General features: G+C 41.6%; 1 protein-coding gene across 1 annotated transcript in view; it reads left to right on the top strand.

Moving 5' to 3' along the window:
- Positions 1-14360, top strand: part of ELP2 (elongator acetyltransferase complex subunit 2) — a 37393-nt gene extending 23033 nt beyond the window's left edge. The window contains exons 13-22 of the mRNA XM_079784092.1: positions 538-726; positions 1363-1432; positions 1923-2018; positions 2161-2218; positions 3288-3360; positions 8279-8471; positions 9875-9996; positions 11498-11631; positions 12143-12256; positions 13777-14360. Coding sequence (XP_079640218.1) covers positions 538-726; positions 1363-1432; positions 1923-2018; positions 2161-2218; positions 3288-3360; positions 8279-8471; positions 9875-9996; positions 11498-11631; positions 12143-12256; positions 13777-13933 — 1206 coding nt within the window. The 3' untranslated portion in view covers positions 13934-14360. The remainder of the gene's footprint in view (positions 1-537; positions 727-1362; positions 1433-1922; positions 2019-2160; positions 2219-3287; positions 3361-8278; positions 8472-9874; positions 9997-11497; positions 11632-12142; positions 12257-13776) is intronic.
- The last annotated feature ends 2417 nt before the right edge of the window (positions 14361-16777 follow it).

Here is a 16777-nt window from a genome sequence, read left to right on the forward strand (position 1 = left end):
CTCCCCGGACTGATCGTGCATCAGTGGGGTCCTTCAGCCTGGCCTGCGCCCTCTTGCAATCCGGGACCCCTTGGGGATGTCAGAGCCGTTTTTGGCCCGATCCCACAGGCCAGGCCGAGGGACCACGCTGGTGCATAAATTTGTGCACTGGGCCTCTAGTATTTAAATATACATCTCCCATGTCATTCAGCCATTCTACTTATAGGTAATATTTACTAGAACCCAAGAGAAATAGAAGCTATAGCCACGCAAAGACTTGTACACGAATGTTCATGCCTGCTTTTTTAGTTAAAGACAACAACTGGAAACAGCCCAGATGTCTTCACAGGAGGTGGATGGATCAACAAGTAGTGGTATATCTGTACAAGGAACTACTTACCAGTGAAAAGGATTGAAAACAACAACATGGATGAATCTGCCCTAGGGTCATATCTCCATGACATAATCAATGATTTTTGCGTTTGATATTTTGCTTGTTGAAAAGAATTCTGTTTTTGAACTGATGGTCATTTTTGTTTATCCTATGTTAATACCCAGGTGACTTGGCATGAAATTGCACGGCCTCAGATACATGGATATGACCTGAAATGTTTGGCAATGATTGATCGGTTTCAGTTTGTATCTGGAGCAGATGAAAAAGTTCTTCGAGTATTTTCTGCACCTCGGAATTTTGTGGAAAATTTTTGTGCCATTACAGGCCAATCATTGAATCGTGTACTTTGTAATGTGAGTATCCCTCTAAATGTTTTAACTAAATCTATCACTTCATTTAAATTTTAAAAAATTTTGCTTAAGGCTATAAATGGGTAGGAAGGAAGTCAAACCATTTTATTGGCTTGACAAACTTGTGCGTGCAGTAATTTAAATATTAAATATTTAAATATTAAAACCAGAAGTTTTGTAACAAATTAGCCCAAGACAGTAAAAAATTTAAATAATAAATTAAGGTATGAATACTGTATATCATCACTGTGCTGGTTTTGATGGTTAACACATAGTTTCATATGAGATAATTTGATTGATATAACTTACAGATCATTGGCATTTCAGATGGTACTCTGTAAAATTTTTAAAAAATATTTGAGTATTTAAATATGTTTAATGAAAATATGGTGACCTGTTAGGATTCGATGAGAGGATGCCCAACTTTCTGGATTGGGTAGAGAAGTGCGGGTTAGCTGGAACCTGTCTGTTGGAGAGTGATTGCCTAGCGTTGCATCTGTTGGTTCAGGAAATGAAAGTTGGGCAGGTATCCACACACAGGTGAACTTTAAACTGCTTTTCAGCATTTGTGAGCATGACATTTTTGTAGTGCCTGATGTAATAGTAACTTTAAAACATATATCGTGCTTTTTATTCCAGCAAGATGGTGATCTTCCAGAAGGCGCTACTGTCCCTGCTTTGGGATTATCAAATAAAGCTGTTTTTCAAGGTAAGGCTGAAAAAAATTATTGGTATGTAAATCTACTTACACATTTGTATAACATGTACTTAATATTCATTATAGCCGGTATTTTTTTAAAATCACAATACACACATCTGTCTCCTTTTTTATATATTTCGTGATAAGTACTCTGTACACATGCAGACCCTGAAATGGTGTCATGGAGCACTACAACCACGGATGCTAATATGGGTAGCTGAAAGAATGTTCCATGTTTTATAAACCTGGGAAATGTTAGGCCAAAGGAAAAGAAAGGAATCCTTATGGAACTGACTAGTGCTCCTAGGAGCACATTGGAAAACACGAGAGGCAGAAACAGAAACGCCCTTGGCTTTGCAATCACGTGGCTATGGCTTTGAATTACACTACTTTGTGAAGTACCACTACTTTCTAACTAGTGGCCTTAATATTGGAACATGTATAGGAGACGTAAAGATGGTGACTATCTTCATGATGTTACATGTTTCTTTTAAACCAGGAGATATAGCTCCTCAGCCCTCTGATGAAGAAGAGCTGTTAACTAGGGCAGGTTTTGAGACTCATCAGATGGCCTTTCAACCCTCCATACTTTCTGGTAAGAACTCACAAAAATATGATTTAATAGAATCATTAGTACTCATATTTGCCACTGCTGACCTAAATAAGTGCTCTAGCATTTGTTTTCTTATTTGCACGGAAATAGAAAAAATGATTGCAGTGCTATAAATTTATTGTAGAACCTCCCACTGAGGATCAACTTTTGCAGAATACATTGTGGCCTGAAGTTCAAAAACTGTGAGTTAAACTGTTAGCAATTTGGTCTGATTCTGTCATAACTTGTGATTTCCACCCCTCCAACTTGATTTTTCTCCTTGGCTTTCCTCTAACCTACATTTCCCTCCCCCCTGCTCTAAAGATTTTTTAGTGGCTTTCATAATAGGTGAGAATCAAACTTCACATAGATTTTTATATTACTATGTCTTTATTTACTAGGTTTGTTTATTGGTCTTAATAACATATATTTGTGTATCTTCCATTTAAAAAAAAAACTTTGATTTGTTATTCTGTTTGTCTTTTTTTCCTTTGTTGGTTCCCCATCAAAACCTTTCCATGGTTTATTATTTATTGTACTGGCTGGCTGGTGGTGAAAACTTGGTGTTTTTTTTTAATTTTTCCTTTTTATTTTTGCTAATCCTCACCTGAGGATATTTTTCCATTGATTTTTAGAGAGAGTGGAAGGGAGGGGGAGAGACACCGAGAGAGAAACATCGATATGAGAGAGACACATCTAATGGTTGCCTCCTGCCTGTGCCCCAACCAGGGCTGGAGATAAGCCTGCAACCTAGGTACTTTCCCTTTATCGGAATCAAACCTGGAACCCTTCAGTCCGAGGGCCGACACTCTATCCACTGAGCCAAACAAGCTAAGGGCTTTCTTTTTTCTTTTTTTTTTTTAAGTCCTCACCCGTGTACATGCTTAGAGAGAGATAGAAACATCAGTATGAAAGAGAGCATCGATTGGTTGCCTTCCATAAAATCTACTGGGATCAAACCTGACTGGGAATCAAACCTACAGCCTTTCAGTGTATGGGATGATGCTCAACCAATTGAGCCAACTCTGGCTAGCCAAGCCTTGTATTTTAATCTTATTGTTTGAATAAGTTGTATTACTTCTAGGACGTTGGCATTTTTCTCCAGTCTCTGTTTTTCCTCCAAATGTTTGCCTGGGCAGAAATTTAATGTTCCTTAAAAGAACTGTATGTTAGCTAGAGAGGTTGATGTTATTCTTTTCACGTTTTAAAACTTTTCAGCATGAGGATATTTACTAATATGGGGGTCATGTATTTTCTCGTTTTAAATTTTAGATATGGACATGGTTACGAGTTGTTTTGTGTTGCTTGTAACAATTCAAAGACTCTGCTTGCCTCAGCTTGTAAGGTAGGGGAATTTTACTTTTTTACTCTACTTGGTCACAGGTATTTGAGTCGTTAGATTGGTAGTATTTTAGTCAGAACACTGTGAACGGCCCTGGTGTCTGCTCTTTCTGAATCTTGCTCTCTCAGTCCCTTTTTCTTTCTGTTTCATCAAAAGCTTGTACTTGCATTTTAAGTCTGTTTCAGCTGCACATTTTTATTCCTAAATACTTGATTTGAGCTGATTTATGCCCCTACTCAAAAATTCGTATGTTAATATGAGACCTAAAAATATGATACATTAAAAATAATTTGAATCCCGGAGACATGGGAATGAGAAGGTGAAACTCGAGGGCACTCCATCTGATGGTTTCTCGAGGACACTCTTAGTACGGACCTAAGTGAGTGGAGCTCCTCCGCCCGGGTCCCGGTGAGGCAGGGTGGTGGCCTGCTCAGCTAGCCCCAGCATGCAGCTGCAGAATAGTGCACTCCAGACATATGCCTGGGAGACCAGCCGATCTTGAACTCACTGTTCGTAATCTGTCCATGTGCTGTGGAGTGAAATAATGTTTATGGAGCATTGTCTGAAGGGTCTCACACCCACACATTCCTCTAACTTTTCTAAAATGTATTTACTTGTTTTAAGCATGATGATGAGAGCTGTCCATCTGGATGGCCCACTGTCCCTGCCTTTGCTGTGTCTTCTTGCCACTGGTCGGTATTGAGAGGCATTGTAAGAGATTGCTGTGCCCTCCTATCCCCCCCTTGTTTGTCCCCTCTGTGAAGGTGGTACTAACAGTACTTCTGTTACAGGGGCCTGTGGGAAGAATGGGGCTTAGTAGCAGGGATAGTTTGCTGCTACTGAGCAGCTAATTTGTCTTTAGCTTTGGGCACTGTCAATCATAGATAATTCCCAGTGTCTTTTCATTTTACTAAGAGTGTTTTTCACAGAGCAGACGTCGTATGATTTGGTGAAGTCTAACTTACCAATTTTTTCCATATTGGGTTGTGGTTTTTTGTGTGTGTTTGAACACACATGTTTAGTGCTATAAATTTCCCTTTAAGCATTGTTTTTGAGGCATTCCGCAAATTTTAATATGTCATGTTTTCATTTTCATTCAATTAAAATACTTTATAATATTCCTTTGATTTCATCTTTGACCTATAGTTTATTTTGAAATGTAGAATTGAGTTTCCATATGCTGAGCTTTTTCCAGTTATCTTTCTGTTGATGATTTCTAATTTCATTTCATTGTGGTCAGAGAACAAATATGATTTGAATCTTAAAATTTAATCTTGGTAAGTTTCCATTTTCATTTTGGAAAGAATGGATTCTATTTCTCTTAGGTAGAGTGTTCTGAAAATATGAACTAGGTCACATTAGTTGGTAGTATTGTTCAAGTCTTTATCCTTTCAGTTTTATCGAGAATGGCATTTTGAAATATCTGACTATAATTGTGCACTTGTCTTTTAATCCTTGCAATTTGGTCAATTTTTACTTTATGTATTTTGAACTGTTGTAAAAACATTTTGGTTGTTAGATTTTCTTGATTAATTGGCTCTTCTTAATTTCTGGTTATATATTATCTGAAATCTACTTTGCTATTCATATTGTAAGCCAGCTTTCTTTTGAATTGTGCTTGAATTATATATCTTTTCTATCATTTTACTTTTAGGCTATCTATTTTCTTTTATTTCAAGTGGGTTTTTGGGGGGCAGCATATAGTTGGGCCTTGCTTTTTTACTCATCTTGATAATCTCATTTTAATAGGGATTTTATTAGACCATTTACATTTAATGTCATAATTTATATGGTTGGATTTAAATCTGTCATCTTACTATTTGTTTTCTACTTGATCCATCTATTTTTTGTTTCATTTTAGTTATATTTGATTAATTGATTACTTTTTATGGTTTTACTTTATTCTGTTTGGTTAGTAGATATAACTTTTTGTTTTGTTATTTTATTGGTTTTACATTTTATAGTATACATCTTTAACTTACCACATTACCTTGAAGTAATGTTGCACTGTTTATGTACTATTTAAGAACTTTACAGAAGTATACTTTTGTTTCCCCCTACTTTGTGTTATTGTCATTGTACATTTTACTTATTCATAGAAGTCCCATAATATATTGTTATTATTTTTGTTTTGACCAGTTATCTTTTATAGAGATTTAAATAATAAAAAAATTGCCATCGGATATCATTTGCCTTATGCCTAAATTATATTCTTTAACATTCTTTGTAATGCAATTCTGCTAGTCATGAATTTTATTTTTTCAGGTTTTGTTTGGAAAAAATAGATTTCTTCATTTTTGAATGTTATTTATGGTGGGGAAAGAATTGTTGGTTTTTCTTTTGTATATTAAAATGATGCTCCATTTTCTTCTGACTTGCATTGTTTCTCACAAGTCCGCTATAATTTGTCTTTGTTCCTCAGTAATGGCTCTCCCCCCTCCCCCGCAACTGCAATTTCATATTTATTGCTCGTTTTAAACAATTTAATTATTGTTGGTATAGTTTTCTTCATGTTTCTTGTGCTTGGGTTTTCCTGAACTTGGATCTGTAGGTTTATTGTTTTCATCCATTTTGGAAAAATTTCAGCCATTACCTTTTTTTTTTTTTTTTAATGAATCTTTATTGTTCAGATTACAATTGTTTCTCCTTTTCCCCCCCATATCTCCCCACCACCCAGTTCCCACCCCCCCTCTGCCCTTACCTCCCCCCTGCTGTCCTTATCCATAGGTATATGATTTTTGTCCAGTCTCTTCCCATACTCCCCACACAGACACCCCTTTCCCCCTCAGAATTATCAATCCACTCCCATTCTATGCCTCTGATTCTATTAAGTTCACCAGTTTATTCTGTTCCTCGGATTTTTAATTCACTTGACTTTTAGATTCACTTGTTGATAGATATGTATTTGTTGTTCATAATTTTTATCTTTCTTCTTCTTTTTCCTCTTTTTAAAGAATACCTTTCAGCATTTCATATAATACTGGTTTGGTGGTAATGAACTCCTTTAGCTTTTTCTTATCTGTGAAGCTCTTTATCTGACCTTCAATTCTGAATGATAGCTTTGCTGGGTAAAGTAGTCTTGGTTGTAGGTTGTTGCTATTCATCACTTTGAATATTTCTTGCCACTCCCGTCTGGCCTGCATGGTTTCTGTTGAGAAATTAGCTGATAATCGTATGGGAGCTCCCTTGTAGGTAACTAACTGTTTTTCTCTTGCTGCTTGTAAGATTCTCTCTTTGTCTTTTGCCCTTGGCATTTTAATTATGATGTGTCTTGGTGTGGTCCTCTTTGGATTCCTTTTGTTTGGGGTTCTGTGCGCTTCCTGGACTTGTAAGTCTATTTCTTTCATCAGGTGGGGGAAGTTTTCGTTCATTATTTCTTCAAATAGGTTTTCAGCATCTTGCTCTCTCTCTTCTTCTGGTACCCCCATAATTCTGATGTTGGTTCGCTTGAAGTTGTCCCAGAGGCTTCTTACACTATCTTCAACTTTCTGAATTCTTTTCTCTTCATGCTTCTCTGGAGGAGTGTCCTTGGCCTCTTTGTATTCCAAATCTTTGAGTTGATTCTTGCGTTCCTCTAGTCTGCTGTTGGGTCTCTGTATAATATTTTTTATCTCAGTCAGTGTATGTTTAATTTCTAGTTGGTCCTTTTTCATATCCTCGAGGGTCTCATTGAATTTATCGGCCTTTTCCATGAAATTCTTGAAAAACCTTATAACCGTGGTTTTGAACTCTATGTCCAGTCGCTTGTTTTCCTCCATTTCTTTGGTTTGTGATCTGTTTCCTTGCCTTCTCATTTTCTCTGCTTCCCTGAATTGGTAGGGTAGTTTTGTGTACTAGATGTCCTGTTGGTTCAATGGGTCAGCCTCCCAGTTACTTGAGGTGGACACTCTTGGTGTACCCTTGTGAACTGTGTGTCCCCCAGCAGGAGCTACAGCAAGAACTAGTTTTCTCCTCCTTTGCTTGGGCGGTTTTGGAGCAGTCTGACTGGAGCTGCAGTTAGTTTGGTTGAGCTGCCACAGAACAGGCCATTTATATGCAAAAGCCGCTGTGTGGAGCCTGGGCGGGTTTGTAGAATGAGCGGGGCGGGGTCTCAGGGCTGGGCGGGGTCTCAGGGCTTCACTAGGCTAGGGCGTGGCCAACGGCGATGGCTGGCGTCAGCCGTCTCTGCCTTTCCACGTTTCCAAGTCCCTGCGCCCCGCGCTCCAGCGCTGTAAAACAATGATTGCTGGGCGCACCTCTGCAAAAAAGTCACTCTCACTTTCCGACCCGATGGCCGAGAGTCCAGCTTCTCCCCGTAGGAGTCTGGGTCCCCCGCGTGTCCCCAGAAACTGGATTTCAGAGTGATTGGGAGCTTGTCTCCCTTTGGGTTGAAGAAAAGCCGCGCACCCAGTCGCCCGCCGCCAGCCCACTTCGCGCGCCTCCGTACCTCAGCTTTTCAGCGTTTGTGCTCCTTTCTCTCCTTAGTTGTAAATCTACCACTCAGCCAGCTTTCCCGTGGTTCTGGGTGGTAGAAGTTTTGTCTTTTAGTTGTATTTTTGAAATTGTTGTGTGAGGCAGCAGATTAGTTGTTTAACTATGCCGCCATCTTGGTTCCTCCAATGGAAAACCAGCCATTACCTTTTTAAGTACTTTTCCTTCTCACCCATTTTGGGGATTCTAGTTAAACCGGTGTTTAACTGCTTGAAGTTGTCATAGAGTTCGATGATGTTCTCCGCCCCCCTCCCCACCAATCTGATTCATTTTGTCTCTCAGGGATGAGTGTTTCTTGTTTCCAGATAGCTCGGTTTTGGAGTGCCATCGTTTTCATATACTTTGTCTGGATTTTTGATTTTTTCATACGAGAGAGTAAATCTGATCCCTGTTACTCCATATTGACTAGAAGTGAATGTCTTTAAACTATGGTTTCATCTCTATCCTACAGGCAGCTAAGAAAGAGCATGCAGCCATCATTCTTTGGAACACCTCATCTTGGAAACAGGTGCAGAATCTGATTTTCCACAGCCTGACTGTCACACAGATGGCCTTCTCACCTAATGACAAGTTCTTACTAGCTGTTTCCAGAGATCGGACCTGGTCACTGTGGCGAAGGCAGGACACAATCTCACCTGAGTTAGGTAAAAACAGTTTCTGATTGGGAAGATGAGTAGGAAGACAGTTCTATCCATTTTGTCCACCTTGAGCAGCTGTTGGGTGAAGAAAAGAAAAAATAACAGGTGAAAGGCAGAGTCTCACTGTTGTGCAGTCTTTCAGAATTCTGTAGTAACTGAAGCCGACTCGGCCTTCCTTGTAAAAGTTAAATGCAGGTGGCCTTTGGGTTGACTTCCTTGTGATTATGTAGTCAGGATGGCATGTGTTCAGACATCTCAGTGAAAGAAATAAAAATCTGTATGCAGAAAATTTAGATTTTGCAAATGATTATAGAATGCCACTATAAAACCAAATGGATGGCATAGTCCAAGCTAGGAATTTATGGGGTAGGAATAATGAAGATACAATTAAATATGAAACTTAGAAGGACCATTATCTTTACCCTTTCTTACCCTCTCCTGTCACGCATCATTGGGAAGGGTGTTTTAGGCATCCATCTGTGGATAACATGGCCCCTGGGCAAGATGTTAACACATCTACCTGCATTCTCTACTGAGTCTGACATAAATTGAAAAAAAAGAAAAGAAAAAAAAAGCTTTGTGTGCTTTCAGCAGTGGCCATTCCTCTTTCCCCAGTTTCTTTGGGTAAAATCTTGAGAGTGTGTAAATATCTGTTGTTTACTCCTACTTTAAATTTTTCCATTGACGCAATCTGCATGCAGTTTGATCTTGTGACAGTTCTAGCCCCTTGGTTTCTTGTCTTTTAGAGACTACCAGGGACTGTGACACAGACCGGCAGTACGTGTGAGAAAAGACTGATTGCTCTTGCAAATAACTAGTGACTTCTAACATGCAACCTTTACTTTTTAAAAAGTTAAAGTGATAGCAGTAACATATCCATTGATTTTCCGTATCTTTATGGATTATGGATTAATAGATACCTTCTTTCCTCCTCATAAGCAGTTGTATGTTTTAGTTTTAGTCCATATAAGGACTAGACATTAGCTTACATTTAAATCTTACAACGGAAATTTTTTTAAGTTTGGGTTTTTAAAAAATTACTTAAGGGTGCATTAATCATTTTCCCATAGCTTAATATACAAATCTGGCTACTTCCCGAATAAGGTTGAATTGCTTCAGGCTTCTTCCATAGGCATAAACTGGACCTTTAGCTAAGTGCCTGGAAGACATTTGTCATCAATCACTAGAGAACAACTTGTCAATATAACTCATTCCCTACTAGAAAAATAACAGTATTCCCATAGCCTCTGGCAAGGGATCAGCTGCCTAGCCGTGGTCTGTTGCAAAAGTCAGCATTTGGAAATTGAATACTAAATTGCATGATGTACATGGCACTTAAACATAGCTTTTTAACAGGCAAAATACCAGCATTCTCTGCTTTGTGAGTAGTGCATGTGTGTTTCTTTCAGACCCAATTTTCAGTCTCTTTGCCTTCACCAACAAAGTCACTGCTGTGCACAGTAGAATTATTTGGTCTTGTGATTGGAGTCCTGATAGCAAGTTTTTCTTCACTGGAAGCCGAGACAAAAAGGTAATTTTTTTTAACTTAATAGTTTTCCAATGTAAAATAATATTGTTACAGGTATGTTTGGATAGAAACCACATAATCCTGACTTTCTGATAAAACTTTTAAAAACCGATTTATATATTCCCTCTGTGTTTTTCATATACATGCACGAAAAAGTATTTTCTTGTTAAATGCTATATAGTACATTTATCTGAAATCTCAAATATGAGAAGACCTTTCTTACACGGCCTGCATCAGGTGGCCCCAGTGGGAGAAAAGGAATAAATGAAGTGGATCAAGACTAAGAAAGGAGGAGAGCAGGAGCAGGGCAAAGGGCATATGGGGAAAAAGTTTCTACTTTTCTTTTTCATGTTTTTATGAATGAAATGTTTTCTATAACAAATGACTATTACCTTTTCATTCAGTAGTGAGAGTGGGGTGTGTGTGTGTGTGTGTGTGTGTGTGTGTGTGTGTATGTGTTCCAACATTTCCAGAAACCAGAGTAAGCTAGCTAGCAATGGGTTCTTGCCCAGGAACCTCACCCTTGTTCTCTGAGGCATGTTCGCCTGGCTCCTGGTCTTTCCTCTGTTTCATACTCTCGATTTCCTTTGCTTGCGGTGCTTGCAGACCAGGGAGTGTTTCCTTTCCCTGCCCTTGCCAGTCCTAGTCATGGTACAAATTACTGAAGTGCAGGCCCAGCGTGGGCAGTGAGACACTGACATGTCAACCCTGAAACGCTTTCCCTCAGACCTTCACTTCTTCCCTGGCATTTATTTCCTGTGCTCTGCTAGCTGCCCAGGAAGCAGGGCTGTCCTGCCCTCCACAGTCACGCCCAGTAGCAGATGGCCCAGCTGTGGCTCTCAGGGATACGCCAGGGCTGAAACAGACTAGGCATCATCCACTGCACATGCTCAGAAATGCTCTTCCACTTGTTGGGGCAGAGCCTTCTACTCATAATCTTGCTTTCGTCCTGCATTTTGCAATTACTATCCGCTTTACTTCCCTCTCCACTTCTTTTTGACCAGTCACACCCCCTTCAGGCGTAAGCTTCCAGGGAAAACTCATGTCTTATGTGGGTTGTCCTCAAGGTTACCCCGCAGCTGGGCTGATGCCCTGAGCTGTGGGTGATGTAGAGGAAGAGCCAAGGACTTGATTGGTCCCTATACATTTTGTGGTAACTTCTTGGGCAGGTGCCTGAGCCCCTCAGGGAGGACAGGATCAATTGAATCTCCCTGGATCAGAACTCCCGAGTGTGAAGAGCATGCCAGATCACCCCCTGGCAGGGGCAGTCCATCTTTGGGTGGAACATGTAGGTTATTGAGGTCTCAGCAACTTGTGTCTGCTACACTGTGGCTTCTCTGTGGTGTTTAAAATGCTCCTCAGTCCTGGAACACACATGTAAATGCTGAATTTTTTTGACTGCCAGAGCAGCTATTTTGCATATCTATGTCATTGAAACTCTCTGATGCATTGCTGGAAACCTTGTAAAGAGAAAGCTTTACAGAGTCTGATCTGTTTGTGTTAGGTGGTTGTCTGGGGTGAGTGCGACTCCAGCGATGACGCCATCGAGCACAGCGTCGGCCCCTGTTCCTCCGTCCTGGACGTGGGTGGGTCTGTCACAGCTGTCAGCGTCTGCCCGGTGCTTAGCCTGTCCCAACGGTTAGTCTCTGCCAGGGCTTCATTGGTTTCAGTTTGTAGCCCTCCTACACTTACGGGCTCTTAGCTTCTGAGCTGATATTTTTTTCATAATGTTTATATTTCTCATAAGAATTTTTAAATTGGTAGAACTTGCTGATATTCAAAGTGGTGAACGGGAAGTTGGGAGTGTGACTCAAAGGTTCTTATTGCACCAAATTCAGGACTGTGGTACTTTCTGGGTAATAAGTGTCTTCAGCAGAATGGGGACCCCTGCAGCTGGCCAGGGAAACATTGGTTCTTGGGCTTTGCCAGTGGAGGACAGAGGTAAAACTGTGGGCACCCTCGGTGGATAGGAGGCCCCGTGAGGGCACAGTACACAAGGCCCCATATTCTGGGCTGGTGGTTTTAAACAGAGACCTTTGTAGATGTGGGGTGGTTGGGATCACTGAGGAGCTACTTTGGAGTGATGGTGGAGATGCACAGAAATTCTTGCTAAATTAATAACTGCCTTCCTTTCCTCCCTCAAAAACAGATACATTGTTGCAGTAGGGTTAGAGTGTGGAAGGATTTGTTTATATACCTGGAAAAAGACTAATCAAGTTCCAGAAGTAAATGACTGGGCCCCCTGTGTGGAAACAAGCCAAAGGTATTTTCTTCCAATTTTTTGCTTCCATCAGACTAGATAGAAATCATGAAATCTTTAGTGGCTCATTTTATGCCATGTTTGCATGGAGGAGGACACAGATCTGTATTTGTAGTGCTTACCACTGAGTGGTAACCCTGTGTTGTGTGGTATATCTCTTGAAATTGATGTTTGTTAACTCTATTTAAAAAAAAATAAATATTTTATTGATTTTTTACAGAGAGGGAGAGAGAGTTAGAAACATCGATGAGAGAAACATCGACCAGCTGCCTCCTGCACACTCCCTACTGGGGATGTGCCCACACCAAGGCACATGCCCTTGACCAGAATCGAACCTGGGACCCTTGAGTCTGCAGGCCGACACTCTATCCACTGAGCCAAACTGGCCAGGGCTGTTAACTCTATTTTTAAGAATTCGCTTGACCAAATTGCTTGTTTGCACATTATCTTTACATATTACACATTTAAAGCTCATCTCCAAATGACTTAACTGTTTTTAGTAATCAAATCCATCCTCACGCAAAGATGAGCTATCACTGATTGTACTTAAGTCATAGCCTGTATAATATGGAACTGTGGAAGCATTTCCTTTAGAAGGATTTCAGGAAGCGTTGAGGCACAGCAGCACTGTGGAGATGTGTGTGACCTCCCAGAGGGGCCACTCACAAGGGCTCAGTCATATGGTGGCATAACTTCTGGTGTGCTGATTTTAAATGTCTCAGACTTTAAGATTAACCTGTAGTCCTCTGAGAGTGCATCAGGTGACAGGGACTCTCAGTATTTGAAAGTCTAGTTTGTGTGCTCTGTCATTTTCACGTTTACTGCTTTAAAATATAAGTCTTTCACTTTATTCCTTCTTGGTTTGGATGCCTAATTTGTAGGTTAAATTTACAGAGGATATATTTTCATAGATATTTATTAATAATCTATGTTTGGGAGCATTGTATGTCTGCCTTGGGGGTGGGGATGGGCATTAATATGAGCATCTTGCTCGAGGTCATGCACTTGAAGATCACATTAAAGACCAAGGTTTTCACTGGGTAGTTTATTAAATCATTTACTGTCCTTCCTTACCCAGCAGTAAATATGTGAGTTAGAGTCCATCCATGTCATAGGGGAGTCAGAAGAATAAAACAATCTAGAAATATGTTGCAAAGTTGGAATTCTTAAAGAAACACATTCAGTAAAGTTATCTGAAAGGCTGATCTTAATAGCCATGTCATGAATTCCACTGATCATTAAAACAAAATTTGATGGAAAGTCATTCTCTATTTCTTGCACTTTTGGTGGTATCCTTAATCAGTAATTAAGTAAAAGATGTTTTCAAGATTAGAATAAAATTACTAAAAAATTAGTGATGGTATTTTAAAACCTGTACATTGTGATTTTCAGGTTTTGATTTCATTTATGTTAATATTAATAGTAAGAGTATACTAGTTAAATTACATGTAGGTAAGCACCCAGTAAAATATTTTTTAGTCATAGAATACATTCATTTAATGCTTTCTCTGTCTTTGTTTTAGCCAAAGCCATACACTTGCTATCAAAAAATTATGCTGGAAGAATTGTAATGGAAAAACTGAGCAGAAGGAAGCAGAAGACCCTGAGTGGTTACATTTTGCAAGTTGTGGTGAAGATCATACTGTGAAGATATACAAAGTAAACAGAGGTGCACTGTAATGGACTTAATAACTACAAGCATATAATCATTAGTGTTTTAAAATCTTTAAATCATATAAATGGATCTGTCTTCATAATTTCATTGAGTTTCATTTGTAAGTCCTATAGGAGTATATTAATTTGTATCACAGACCCTTTGAAATCTGATGAAAGCTTCAGACTCTATTCAAAATTGTTATATATACAGACACCCTCAGGACCTTGCCCATACCATCCGGGATGCAGACCTGCATCCATATATTTCAGATGAGAACTCTGTTCTTTCTTCATGACTGAACTTGCCTTTCTCTTTTCATATGCTTCTCTTTGGGACGTATCATTAATTATCTTCTTCAGAGGGAGGACATAGAAAATAAAAAAGAGATGAAAGCCAGATTACTCAATTTTTTTTTAAACAGTTTTTGTAAATAGACCACACAAAGTGTTGTCTTGACCCCTTTTTCCCAGTACACACCAACCATTCTAGGAATTTGGCAGGCCATTGGGAGTTTGAAGTGTAGCCAGCCATTTCTTTCATTCTTTAAAAGTAGATGGGTTCTTCTTTTAGGGTTTGACTTAAAGCAGAATATCTGAACATTTAATCTGATAGATGAAGGGGCTAAAAAGTCAAGTTCTGAGTCATTTGATTTTATGTGAAGTTACAAATGAGTCATGAGAGTAAAGGATGTCCCCAGGAAGAATGAGTAGTGGGAGCAGAGGGAAGAAGGTGAGAGAAACAGAATGTTGGGTGTGCCAGCTGAGGTTTGGGAGGTGGGTATAGGAATTGGAAGTTGGGGTGAGAATGTTAAGAGGGGGTATGATCCCTGGCCAGTGTGACTCAGTGTTAAAGCCTTGGCCTGCGCACGAAGGGTCTCGGGTTTGATTCCCGATCAAGGGAACATACCTTGGTTGCAGGTTCCTCAGCCCTGATAGGGGCGCATAGGTGACCAGTCAATGTGTCTATTTCATGTAGATGTTTCTCCCTCCCTCCCTCCCTTCCTCCCTCCCTCCCTCCCTCCCTCTCTCTCCCTCCTCCCTCCCTCTCCCCTCCCTCCCTCCCTCCCTCCCCCTCCCTCCCTCCCTCCTTCGTCCCTCCCTCGCTCCTTCCACTCTGTCTAAAAATCAATGGAAAAAATATCCTCAGATGAGGGTTTAAAAAAAAGAGGGAGTATGAGAGGTAGTAGGAAGACTCAGGTGAGAGTGGAGGTTTGCCTTGATCCTCTTGGGACATGGAATCAAGGATGTTTTATTACATTGGATATTTTGAAGGGAATATTAAAATATTTTAATTTTAATCTATATATATATATACTAGAGGCCCAGTGCACGAAATTCGTGCATGGGGTGGGGGTGTCCCTCAGCCCAGCCTGCACCCTCTCCAATCTGCGACCCCTCAAGGGATGTCCGACTGCCCTTTTAGGCCGGGCCTAAACGGGCAGTCGGACATCCCTCTCACAATCCAGGACTGCTGGCTCCCAACTGCTCACCTGCCTGCCTTCCTGATTGCCCCTAACCGCTTCTACCTGCCAGCCTGATCACCTCCTAACCATTCCCCTGACAGCTTGATTGATGCCTAACTGCTCCCCTGCCAGCCTGTTTGCCCCTAACTGCCCTCCCCTGCAGGCCTGGTACCCCCCAACTGCTCTCCCCTGCAGGCCTGGGTCCCTCCCAACTTCCCTCCTCTGCCGGGCCGGTCGCCCCTAACTGCCCTCCCCTGCAGGCTTGATCACCCTCAACTGCCCTCCCCTGCAGGCTTGATCGCCCCCAACTGCTTTGCAGGCCTGGTCCCTCCCAACTGCCCTCCCCTGCTGGCCTGATGGCCCCAACTGCCCTCCCTTGCAGACCTGGTTCCTCCCAACTGCCCTCCCCTGCTGGCCTGATCGCCCACAACTGCCCTCCCTTGCAGACCTGGTCCCTCCCAGGCTATCTTGTGGCGGCCATCTTGTGTCCACATGGGGGCAGCCACCTTGTGTGTTGGAGTGATGGTCAATCTGCATATTACTCTTTTATTAAATAGGATAGAGGCCTGGTGCACAAGTGGGGGCCAGCTGGTTTGTACTGAAGGGTGTCCCTGATCAGGGTGGGGGTTCCCTTGGGGTATGGGGCGGCCTGGGCGAGGGGCCTGTGGTGGTTTGCAGGCCGACCACGCCCCCCGGCGACCCAAGCTGAGGCCCTGGTATCTGGGATTTATTTATCTTCTATAATTGAAACTTGGTAGCCTTGAGCGGAGGCAAGGGCTGCGGGAGCTTGGCTTCTTCTATCGCCGGGGGCAACTCAAGCCTCCTGCTCTCTCCAGCTCTGTGGCTGCTGCCATTTTTGTTGTGATTTATTTATCTTCTATAATTGAAACTTTGTAACCTTGAGCAGAGGCCAGGGGTGCAGGAGCTTGGCTTCCTCCATTGCCAGGGAAACCCAAGCCTCCTGCTCTCTCCATGGTTGCAGCCATATTGGTTGGGTTAATTTGCATACTTGCTCCTGATTGGCTGGTGGGCGTGGCTTGTGGGTGTAGCAGAGGTATGGTTAATTTGCATATTACTCTTTTATTAGCTAGGATAAAAGCCAAAGTGACTGAACAACCTGTCGATCGATCGCTATGATGCACACTGACCACCAGGGGCAGACATTTAATGCAGGAGCTGTCCCCTGGTGGTCATTGTGCATCAGTGAGCTTACCGGGCGGTGGCGGCAGGCGCAGCAGGGCTGGGATGAGTGGAGCAGCACGGGCTCCTCCCCAACCTCCTGCCACTTCATGCACTACTACATCCCTGGGGGGATGTGAGACTGCGGATTTCGGCCGATTCTCCCAGGCTGTCCGACATCCCCCGAGGGGTCCCGGATTGTGAGAAGGCACAGGCCAGGCTGAAG

Source organism: Cnephaeus nilssonii (assembly GCF_951640355.1).
Source record: "Cnephaeus nilssonii genome assembly, chromosome: 11".
In the NCBI taxonomy this organism is placed as follows: Eukaryota; Metazoa; Chordata; class Mammalia; order Chiroptera; family Vespertilionidae; genus Cnephaeus; species Cnephaeus nilssonii.